Raw genomic sequence first — 12,678 nt, 5'->3', positions numbered from 1 at the left:
ATCATGGTGATCACATGAAGTTTATTGAACTCAAACAGATATACAGGCATAAATTTTTATATATGAGATATTCAGATATTATAACATGCAATATGAAAATTATTTAATATCAACATACCTGCGCAATTTTGACGTTATATTGCGAGAACATGGCGTCGTACATCGACATGAGCTCCGACTGGCCGACGGCCGCCGCCGCCCGCGGGTCCAAAATGCTTCCCGCGTCCTGCAATAACATTTCATAATTTAATATAACATTTAATAAGAGTGACTATGTGTTTAACGTTGAAGCTCAGTTTTTGTTGAATATTTCGCAAAACAGCCTGAAAATTTGTGAACACCCATAACGGCAGGTTTCGGGTACGTTAAGATTTTATAAGGAATAATAAAATGGGTTTCTGTGAACTAGCATGTGAATGCTGCATGGATTTGTGGGGTGACAAAAATGTATAGCATAAGAAATGAGCGCGCTAGAGGGAAGCTTCCGTATCATAAAAGTTGAATGGAAGCTGATATATCATTGACTCGTGGTCCATATATATAACATATAAACGGGATAAAGGTATTACTAAATATTAATCTCTCGATTCAACATTAGATTATGTTGTTGCTTTATTATATTGGTAGGTAGAAAAAAACCCTCAGTTTCTCTTAACGAAGCGACTAGACGGGGCATTTTCTTTTTCAAATACTCGTTTTGGGTACGTCAGTGGCACATGGTATTGTTTGAACCTACAATGGATATGTGCTCGCAATTTTTACCTTTCAAAGCCAAATACCAAACATTGTACATCAAAATAAAAATCATGGAAGACAGCCGTTCAATAAAAGGTTTTCAAAATAATTCTCGTCACTTAAAATTAGATCAAAACTTTGGGAAAAATTATCTCTCGTGTAAAGATTATCAACATTGATAGAAATTGATAGAGCATTTTTATTTGAGTGCATCTTGTAAGTTTGAGTTGATAATGTGTCTGGTGATAACGATTTATTAATAGTATTTTTATGATAGTGGGAATTACATAGGGTTTTTATTATAGAGATTATCTGTAAGATTACTATACACGATAAGGCTTGATTGCTTGCTTCATATGTAACTTGTGACTTCCCCAAGATATCTACAACCAGATGAGCTGAATAGTAAAGATATTTTTCAAGGCATTTTCAAAACACTTCACATGATAAAAGAAAGTCTGTACATATCTGTTATGGCTTATTATGTCTGCTTATTCTTATATTAGTTATAATCTGACTTATATACAAGTGGTCTTTCAATTTACTAGTCAGGGCCGGATTTAGGGGAGGGCAACCGGGCAACTGGCATGGGGCCTCCACATGAGAGTCCCACAACATAAGCTCCGACGAGTTAGGAAACATTCAGATATAATCAATATAATGTTACTAATTATTGTTTTAAAAGTTACTGATACAATTAAATAAATTATAACTTACGGACAGAAATTAAAACGTTCAAATTAATTAATATTGTAATTATAAGGGCCTACACGCCTCTGTTGCTCTAAGGCTTCCACTCAATTGTGGCTCCAGAGCCTCCAGACCTATAAATCCGAGTGTGGTAATAATGAGCTTAACATAATGTCATATCAAATCCAACATGACGAATTTGAATTGTATTGCCTGGTTGGTACTGGTAATACCAAAATATCACATATATAATTAGTTGCAAAATACACTGCGAATGCATACACCCTGCTTTACGATTTAACCGCTGGTATTCAGGACGAGGTCGAGGGATGCCTTTCAACTGTAACTACCTATATACTATGTACTATTAGGGCAGAGATTTATTTTGTTTCAATCTGTTTTAATTATTTACCTTTCTAGATATTACCTTTATATAATTTTATATACTTAAAAAAAGAAAACAACAATTGTATTTTGACACGAAAACAATTTTGGTTGATATGCCCTCTCTCCGTTCAACGTATACTATATGCTTCGATATATACGAGTATATATATATATATTAGATATGATTATAATTTTTTTTTTAATTATACATTTCTTTAACGAGACTTTTCATTTTAAATTGATGAAATAATATTTGTGTTATATCGTATATTTATCTAAACATAATAACTTTCGTTTATTTTGCACAAAATAATAATAAATTAAAATTACATAAGACACTAGCACGAACATACACACAAACGCAGGTAGGACCTTCTTAGGTTAGGTCTTGGTAGTAGGACTTTGTGTAAGCCGTCTAGGTAGGTACCACACACACACAAACAGCATTACTCTATATTGTTTTGTTCCGGTCTGAAGGGTGAGTGAACTGGTGTAACTACAGGCTCTAGGGACATAACATTTTAGTTCCCAAAATTAATGGCATAAGGAATGTTTAATGTAAGGAATGATTAGTATTTTTACCAGCGCCATTGTCTTAGGGCGGAGGAAATCCACTTATCATTAGCTCGTCCGCATACGTATATCATAGAAAAGTTCAATGCGTATTATATTGATTATCTGACTATTTGTATTCAGTTGAAGATATATAGAAAGGAAAGGTTTTCATTGTGTAATGTATATATACCAAATAACTTTACTTTACCTCTCGTGTGTGGTCGCTTGGTGACAATGTTTCCCTCATAGACAGGGACATGAGCAGTTCCTGAGTGAGCTTCTGTCTCCCGAACGCGACAGCGCCACTTGTAACCATTATGCATTCTCGACCTTCGTGATGACATTCTGCTACCTACAGAACATGTTACATTACATTTACATTAACAGCCTGTAAATTTCCCACTGCTGGACTAAGGCCTCCTCTCCCTTCGAGGAGAAGGAATGGAACATATCCCACCATGCTGCTCCAATGCGGGCTGGCGGCACATGTGGCAGAATTTCGTTGAAATTAGACACATGCAGGTTTCCTCACGATGTTTTCCTTCACCGCCGAGCACGAGATGAATTATAAACACAAATTAAGCACATGAAAATTCAGTGGCCTTGGTTTGAACCCGAAATTATCGGTTACGATGCACGTGTTTTAACCACTGGGCCATCTAGGCTCTATGGCCATCTCGGCTCAGAAAATGTTACATAAATCAAATTATGAATACACGTCAAAGTAAATGAGGACAAATTAATAGACATGAGATGACCCAGTGATTAAAACACGTGGAAATTAGTCGAATGATTGTCATCACCAATTAATCTTTAATTTGTTTTGATAATTAATCTCGTGTTTACATACGCAAAGTTAAGATATTTTGAAGATACGTCAAAAATATGATCGTATGTGAATATTAAACTAAGTATAAAAGAATCGTTTTTAATCTTACGAGGGTAATTGTGTGTGTGATTAAAAGTAAAATGAGCAGGATTTACATCGCAAAATTTGCTACTACAAAGACTACACGCATTGTATATTATTTTAATAACTGTTTCATTTTTATTAAAACAAAATCTTGGATGATAAAATTAAGAGAAAGATGATAAATTCATCAACCGGGTAAATATTGTCTCTGTATTATTTTATTATATATATGATCATAATAACAAATGTACACACAAGTACAAATTTTGTTTCGTAATCCTTTGTATGATTTTAATTGATTTTTATTAATGTGTATTAGTTCTTAGATAGTGTTAACCTGTTTCGGTTCCCTTTACTAAATAATTGTACTGAAGCTAAAATTTTAATGAGTGAATACTAAATACACAAGTACACAGTAGGATTCATCATATCTAGGTCTGATGAAAAAAAATCTCTGAGAAATAACGAATTACAAAAATCCGCGGTGTTATTTTCAACCAACTCTAATGGAATGAGTTATTTCTACGATACATCAGAATCGTCAGAAGTAGAAGCGACTGTGTCGAGTGTTTATATTGTATAAGTGCAATATAAAGTTGTTAGAAATAGTTAATAGTGAGTAGATCTACGCATTCTAGTGCTAATTTAGAAATAACAGTTACCTGTTCGATTATAGAAGACAATCGTCCTAAAGCTAGGCCATTACCATCTTCCCTGGTAATAACAGCACTGCCGAGTTTGACAACAAGTCTTCTGGCATACTTCAACTGCGATCTATCTGAAAAAGTCTGCTTTTTTCGCTCTGCGCTGACTAGAGTCCGCTTGTCAACGTTTATGCCCTGAAATAAAAAAAAAAAACTTGATTACGTAATTAAGTAACGTAAATTTAATGTAAATAAAATAAGATATCAAATATTTTAAGACATTATCACACTATCAACAAAAACTATTTTTTTATTCGTGTAGATTTTAGTCACGTTCCTTCAAGAGATAAAATTAGGAGGGCATTCGGTTCATAGGTCATGATACTGTTAATTACCACGCAGTAGTCAATGAATGGATCATTCAAGTTTTATGACACTAGTATACTAGTTTACTTAAAAAGATAAATGATATATACCACGCCATATTTCTTCTATTAAGTAAGCTCGACTCTAATACGGATTAGGACATACATTTGTCAAAAATCGTATCTTAAAATGTGACTAAAAATTAAAAATTCCAATTTATCCTAAGACAAACTTAGTTAGCTTTATGCGGGCTTAAACTAGTGACCTTTTCGACCGACAGATCGTCTACGGCTCTATAAATGGTCCAACCGTAGTCAACGTATAGAATATTTTTATTTCGTGAAATAAAAGGAGGAAGCCTTCGAGTATTTTACTAAGGGATTAAAAAAGGAAATTGAAATACAGGTTCTATTTCAATTTCCTGATCCGATTTCATGAATACATAAAAAGCAATGCTAAGATAAAAGTTAACATTAACAGTAATTCTGAACAAAATATTTCAAATTATTTCAAATTTATAAATAATAGTAAGTATATATAAACGCGAGTCTCTAATTAAATTATACATATATTATACTGTAAGGAAAATCTATTCTTTGACGGTATCAGTACAACACACTTATGGATAGAACGCTTTTGGTTATCAAATACGATGCTTCATTGCCCTTCATAAATTTATCCGTATACCATTTACAAGAATATGTTTTCTTTTTACGTCACTATAAAATCCCAAAGTCTCAACATTTTATCGGGAACAAGTCTAGAAGCTAAACAAAACCAAGGTGTATGGAATTTATTCTACTATATTCCTTAAGATTATTTTTTTCTTATTTGTCAAAGTCTTTATTGAAGTAAAAGTATCTATATCTGTCTATCTTATTGATTCTTCGAAGTATCGAATTGATTTATGAAGTAAAAAAAGTAATAATATTTTATATTCATGAGTTTTAAATTATAAATTGTTTCATTTCAATAAAATCCAGTTAAGTCGATATACTCTGAAAACGAATTGATCCATCTGAATAAAATAATAAATTTTTTTTTATTTATGTCTTCTGTTGAAATCGACTGACCCACCTGTCCCATTCAAGGCAAATTCAATATCAATTATTATTATTTAGGTATATAAGCGAAAAAGATAATAACTACTTTATTGTATGTACTGATTATCATGATCCGCTTCTATCAACTATTTCAGCGACACGAGTGTTTGTAGAACAATATAGATAAAATAATGACCTCGGCTGCCTATATAAAGAACCAGTACCTATGCATCATAGATGCAATACCTATTTTACTCATAGTCATTTGAGTCAGCAAGCTAATGAACCAGAGAGAGATCAGGCAAAATACTTTACCAACTTCCTTGGAAAATACTTTGCTAAAAATCCCAATTACTTTTTATTAAACTGATCCGGGATTCGAACCCCAAGATCTGCAACTTTAAAGTAGAAATCCTCGAGAGATGGGGATTCAAAAGCTTCAGAAAGTAGCATTTTATATTGAACTTCTCACATTCGTAGACGATTTTAGTACTTTGAAATATCTTCAATAGAAAATATCCTTAGAAGCATATATATGTATGATACTCTCCATTTGTCTATTCGAAATCCAATCTCGTAGCCGGCGTCTCTTTCGAGAATTTTCATTTAACAGTATAACTCTTATTTTTTCTTGAAAATATAAGAAATATTTTATATCCTTTCCCAGAATTCTAGAAATTCCATCATCATAGTTATCAATATCGAATCAATTTTAATAGAACTGTGTCATTTAAAGATGCGTTCAGATTTATGCTAAGAAAAAAAAATCGGTAACCCGTTGATGAAACTAAATTTTACGACATTTGTGGTTTGTTTTAAATTTTTTGGTATATTATTCTTGACCTACTTGGTATATTTACATAGACGTAATAAAATAATACAATAAAAGTAATAAATAATACTGTAATAGTAATACTCCGACTGTAGGCACACCAGGAACCGTATATTAACTTAGGTAAAATGCGTAGCTGTGGTATCACAAAAATGCATTGAGCAAAACCATTAAAAATATTTAATATTTGAAAAATATTTCTAGACATTTCTCTAAAAAAAACAACACGGCGCTCGAAATTACGAAATTATGTTAATGCACATTCTTGGCAGAAGGTAGAAAGGGAATGAAATTATTTTAATTTCAATACCTTCCTTTTCACTAATATTAATATGTGCAGTAGTTTATAATGTTGCCATATTAATATTATATAGATAAATATTAATGTTATTAATATATTACGCTTAGTGATATAGACGTTTAGCTTTTATGGGTTAACATTCAAAGTTTTTTTTTACGTATAATATGTTTAATTTAGAATTTATAAAATAAAAAAGATAACCCTTGACCGATTCCATGACTTAACCAATTTAAATGAAAATATTTTTGTCGATTTGAGCGTAATCATAAAAAAATATTATTATACATTTTTTTTTCAATAAATATGTATATGAAAAGTCCGAGTGAGGATTTTTTTGTAAGCGCATCCATCAACTGAGTACATACGCTACTCGACCACCCCTATAGTATCGCGAAACCAATCCACTTAGCTTTTATGCAAACTCTCCAAAGATTAGTACAATAATGTAGTATTTTAAAACCGAAATCAGATTAAGAATCCACTTTAAAAGTACATGCTGTTCACTTTTTCAGATATGAAAAATATAAACATTTTAGTATTTACACCGAAATGTCCATTATATAAATCAAGTATTTTATTTCGAGTTAATCCATTTTGACTAATCTCTCTACAATTTAAACAAATTATACTAACATTAAATTTTGATTATTTTTGGTTTGCAATTGTGTGGTCTATAAATGAGTCTTATACAAATTTTTCATTTAATCCTAAATATTATTCATTTTTAATATATTTAGTATATTACTATATATGTTGAGTAGTTAGGTATTTTATTACATTCAACACTGAATTTCACATATTCTTATATTTTGACAAACAAAAGATAATAATATTCATTGTGAGAAGATAATATAGAAACAATTGATTTAACTTTCCAATTGATCCATTTGGGCTTCTGCTATGATTTTGTGAATGGATTGTGTAAAATAGAAAAGTTTAGTTTCACCTGCATGAATTGATAAATATCCTGATATATTTAAATTGACTATTTCGTTTATATATGGAAGCGTCAATAAAACAATGGTTTATGGGACGCCTAGCGATGTAAAAAGTTGCAGGATTGATTTTGACCCTGAGGCTATACCCCATTCCCAACACAAAAGCTTAGAGTTTAAAGGGGGGTAGGACGCTTAACAGGATTTTTTTTTTATAATGAGCATTGCTACTACTCCTCAAAATACACACATCCAAAAATATGGAAAGGAGTTGTTGGCGCATAGGTGTAATGTATGGAATAGTCAATATTTCTTACAGCGCCATTGGTTATGTATGGTGGTGACCGCTTACCATCAGGTGACCCATTTACCCGCTTAGCTATGATATTAAATAAGAGAATGAATTCTGGGGGAACACCACACGTCCGGTATTATACTCAGTGTTTTTAGATAAAAAGTCCAAAAATCATTTGAATGTGTCAAAATCAAAAATACCCACAAAGAATGATTTTTTGTGACAGAAAGAAAAGTTTTTATTAAATATAGCTTTTTCTTGGAATGGAAAATGATTAGTTCAAATATTATGGGGTCAAATAGAATTGAAATTTCCACGAACTGCTATGAATTTATTTCACAAAAATACTTAAGACTAAATCCCTTTAAGAAGACTTTATCTTTAGCGCCAAACTGAATTACATTTTTTTCTTTCGAAACAATTCATGAATACAAGTTGAATAATAAGCGAGTTCAATTTTCAGTATCTTTAGATATTATGTGTTTGACTGAAAATATGTTAAAAACTACGAAATTAAATTACAAAATTTAAGCAATACTTCATACACAAATAAAATACATTACATACGTGAAACATATTAATCACATATAAATCAAGTAAGTAATAGTTTCTGTAAGAAACAATTTTGACACCTAATCGAGAGATGATAAAAAACAGCTTACCATACACGATGTTATGGCACTTATAGCATTTAAATATTATTAATTTTTGTAGTTAATGTCGCTTATGAACATCAACATCCAGCATTGCTATTCTGTGTGAACTCATCATACAATTCGTAAAGCGGAAACCTATGTTATTATCATAAATTTGACCTTCTGACATTTAATGATCGTTTGCGTCGGTGAAATTCAGGTGAGTTTATTCTTACAGAATACTTACCGACTTAATATCAGGATCAAATTTTACGTCAAAATTCCAGTTTATTAGTAGAGAAAATCTCCAATGACAATTGACCTTGAACATCAAGTCATTATCAGCGACTTTCGAATATGTTGAGTTATGCTTTAAAGTGAATTAATTAAAGAACATTATTGGAATTACTTTTATTGAGATAACGTACATGCAAAACATATCATCCTTACATAAACAATGGGGAATTCCGATATCTGATCTAGTAAACGATCAGATACCATATCAGATTACAGATAATTTCGAGAATGTCACGTAGAAAACACGAAGAAGATTGATGGATTTCCAAGTTTTTTGTGTCATCCCAATAACATGACATCGACATGTCCTATATAATGTCATAGATAAAAATAAAGAAAATAGATTTATTCGCCTTGCTTTATCATTATTTGATCAGGCTTTTGATACAATTGTGACAATAAAATGAGCCATAGCGGGACGCCTGGCAATTGTGAAACGTCGAAATTATTAGAGAGTCGCAATGTTACTTGCGGGTGACGAAACGTCACCAAATTATTTATTTATTTATTGATAAAGTTACACCATCAACTTATCAATAAGCACTTAAAATTTATATCTGATGTGGGCAACATTCCAAGTGATACGTCTTGAAAGGTGTAAGCAACATACAACAAAACAACTTTAGACGTTTTATGCTACGATACATAATGTGGGCGAATGACACGAAGACTCTTAAGTCGATTAAATATAAACACACATAGATATTCATTTAGATTTAATATGTTGAAATTGTAATAATAATCCCAAAGTAGAATTCGACGAGCAAATGAAATCAATGAAGAATGAAAAAGTAATAAGGCCGAGAGAAGATTCTTAAAAAATTACTTCCATGTAAATTAAGTTTGACATTTTCTACAGTTTGAGGAGTTAGGGAGTGACAAATGAAGTGATTTTCCTTGTAATTTTATTTCGCATTCAATTTAATCCTTAAAACTCAATCAAGAATTTGTAAAAAACAATTATTTCAAGTCAAATTATCTTTAAGGATCGGATTCAAAAATATATGACGAAAGCTAACGGTATATACTTCTCATTTTAAGAACTTGGCAGTAATAATCTATTATTAAATAACATACCTTCAACAACAGAACAGTTGTTCCAAAACATAGTTAGATATTCATCTATTATGATCAATGAGGAGCCATTTTATTTTATATAGCTAGAAGATACAGCGTGATTCGGAGAATATTTAAGTACATAATAGGTGCTAACATTATGTACTTAAATATTATATAACGGGTGAAGTTGTTTTTTTTAAAATTTGGATTAAAAACGCGAATTTTATATCTTGTTAAGGAGTATGACAAAAATAGTTAGGTGTCAATAGCGTCACTAGAACTCGAGTTATACGAGACGTAAGAAAAGTTCAAGAACATACAAAGAAGTTAAAAGTGTAAGTCAAAGTTTTCCAATAGAAGAAATTTCTTAACAGGAAATCGTGACCTTTGGAATAACACGTCAAAGGAGAACAAGTTCAGCATTCGTTATATACAACAGCAATGATAGTAACGAATATAAAAGTATTGAGATATATTTATTAATTATTTGTGATATAAATACAAAAAGCGAAACATACTTTATTTAAATCGGCATTTTTTAATATTCAGTTTACAAGAATTATTGTAAAGCGACCACTGCACCGGTTCGGAATGTTAATTAGGTACCGAGAAGAATTGGACACGTAACTCAAATGTTATACTTTTTCATCAAACAAACATATGTATTCAATAACAATTAAAATGCATCCTGAATGAAAATCAACGAATACATATAATCCTTTATCATTTATCAATCTATAATCATGTACGGGATAACAGTTATGCATATTTTTATTATAAATATAAAATGTTCTGCCGATTTTTGTTATAAGATCATAGTATATAAATATAAAACACTAGTATTTTATTCTATTATATATGCAAACGGAACACGCAAACCGCGCGTGCATGTGCAATTAATACGATTGGACCTTGGCTCCCGACCGCACCGTGATGTTCCTATGCATGTCATTTATACAAATATAAATAGGGCTGTCAATTCCTTAAAAAAAATATAATTTAATAAAAACTTTTTTGTAATTTTCATTAAAAATCCTCAGTATTGTCAAAATAAATATGTTAAACGGTTAAAGAAGAGATAAATCTCTCCTTTAATTGTTACGGTAAGCGAAGGGTTAAATTGGCATCAGCAAGCTTTTGTTTTTATCAAACATGACTATCGTCGAAAGACTATAAGACATGACTGATGACAGGAGGAATTGCAACCCTAAATAAGATACCTAAAGCTATAAATTAAACTTGTTCCCGTTTACAATAATGGTCTCTTTTGTTATCACATCGCTGTTATGGTATTTAACGAATCAAAAAAACGTATTATAATGAAATATAATAGGTTAACAAATTTAATTTATATATAATTTAATTTATAATTTGAAACAAATTTAATTTATAAATACTAGCGACTCGCCCCAGCTTCGCACGGGGGTAATTTATTAAGAAAGAAAATGATATGATATCCTCTTCATAATGATATGATAGCTCTCAGGAATAAGCTTTCTACCATTTTTGGAATTGGGTCATTAGTTTTGAAGTTTACGTATGTACCTCTTTATAATATTAGGTTTTATAGTGTCTGCTATTTATAGTTTAACATCTATATCTATAGATATAGATACTATAAAACGATTGAACAACTATTTGCCATTTCGATTCAAGTAAATAGTGAACAAAATATTATAAAATTTAAAAAGTTCTCGGTCTTGACGGAATTTATAGGAAGAACATCTCATTCCTTCTCCGCTTATTTCCACTTCTTAGTATTTCTATAATTTAAAAAAACACCAATAAAATCAACGCCAACTTCTTATTATACTTATGAAGATTAATAACATATTAATTTTAATAGTTTCACATATATCAATAAAGTCTTTGTAATTCAAAACAATAGTTAAGAAATTTTACTAAATATGTAATGTACGATTAGCACGTTATAGACAATAGATCGGTTCTTCTTCCTTATTTTATTCTTAAGTCGGGTTGGGATAGTTTTTATATACATAAATCGCGGTCATCGTCCTTTGGACTCATCTGAACGGAAGATATTTCTAGCGCACGTTGATAAACTGGTTTATGTAAGTTTTCGTGGACGGACAAGATATTACTTTAGATCTTCATTGTTATGAGTTTTCGAGAATAGACAGAAGTTAAGTATTAAACACTATTTGCATGTATGAGCCGCAAGTGAAGCCTGCAATTGAACAGTAAGTCTGGTTCAGCGAGAACTTGTGGTCAAAGTTGAAAATCGAAATTTACCAGAAAACTAACTTATGATCTATGTGAAACTTGACTCGGAAATTTTGAGCGTAAGGATAACATGATCTATACAAGAAAAGTTAGGTAATGATACCAGATAACAAATTCGTCATTAAAATAAAAAATTACAGCACATTTTTTCGTTGGCAATTTTATAGCTAATCACCGAAAAATAGTTGATTAATTGTTGGTTTTATTTAAAGCCAATGTTAAACGTCGTTAAAAAGTTTTTGGCTACATTTTAAATCATAAGATTTGAACAAATTTATTTTGAATAGTCCAATTGTTACAATGTTGTATCAACATGATAATCCTTGATTTATCCTACTGGATTAAACGGATGTATTTACAAAAAGGTCAATGCCAGTTAGGCACTCCTGTGTAAACACCACTAAGTTTTTCATACTATGTTAATGTTTATAAATGATGACCTCCATGGTCGGGTAGCGTGTACACCGGTTTTCATGGGTAAGCCACTCCGAGGTCCCGGGTTCGATTCCCGGCCGAGTCGATGTAGAAAAAGTTCTTTAGTTTTCTATGTGGTCTTGGGCCTAGGTGTTAATGGTACAGTGATTACTTCTGATTTTCCATAACACAAGTGCTTTAAGTATTTACATTGGGACCAGAGTATATATGTGATCTTGTCCAATATTTATTTATTTATTTATATTATTTGGTATTTAGGAGTGAAAAAAAAATATTGTGAAGAAAAGGCATGAATCAAAACAAATTCTCACA

At 31.1% G+C, this 12,678-nt stretch overlaps 1 protein-coding gene across 2 annotated transcripts in view; it reads right to left on the bottom strand.

Moving 5' to 3' along the window:
* Positions 1–12,678, bottom strand: part of LOC125066767 (delta-1-pyrroline-5-carboxylate synthase) — a 31,423-nt gene that overhangs the window by 9,295 nt on the left and 9,450 nt on the right. For both annotated transcript variants that reach the window (XM_047675028.1, XM_047675029.1), the window contains exons 2-4: positions 3,943–4,119; positions 2,576–2,719; positions 119–226 (exon numbers count right to left, since the gene is read on the bottom strand). In XM_047675028.1, coding sequence (XP_047530984.1) covers positions 119–226; positions 2,576–2,719; positions 3,943–4,119 — 429 coding nt within the window. The remainder of the gene's footprint in view (positions 1–118; positions 227–2,575; positions 2,720–3,942; positions 4,120–12,678) is intronic.

The sequence above is a fragment of the Vanessa atalanta genome, chromosome 10, assembly GCF_905147765.1.
Source record: "Vanessa atalanta chromosome 10, ilVanAtal1.2, whole genome shotgun sequence".
NCBI classification, from domain to species: domain Eukaryota; kingdom Metazoa; phylum Arthropoda; class Insecta; order Lepidoptera; family Nymphalidae; genus Vanessa; species Vanessa atalanta.
This window is presented reverse-complemented; position numbering and strand designations above follow the sequence as displayed.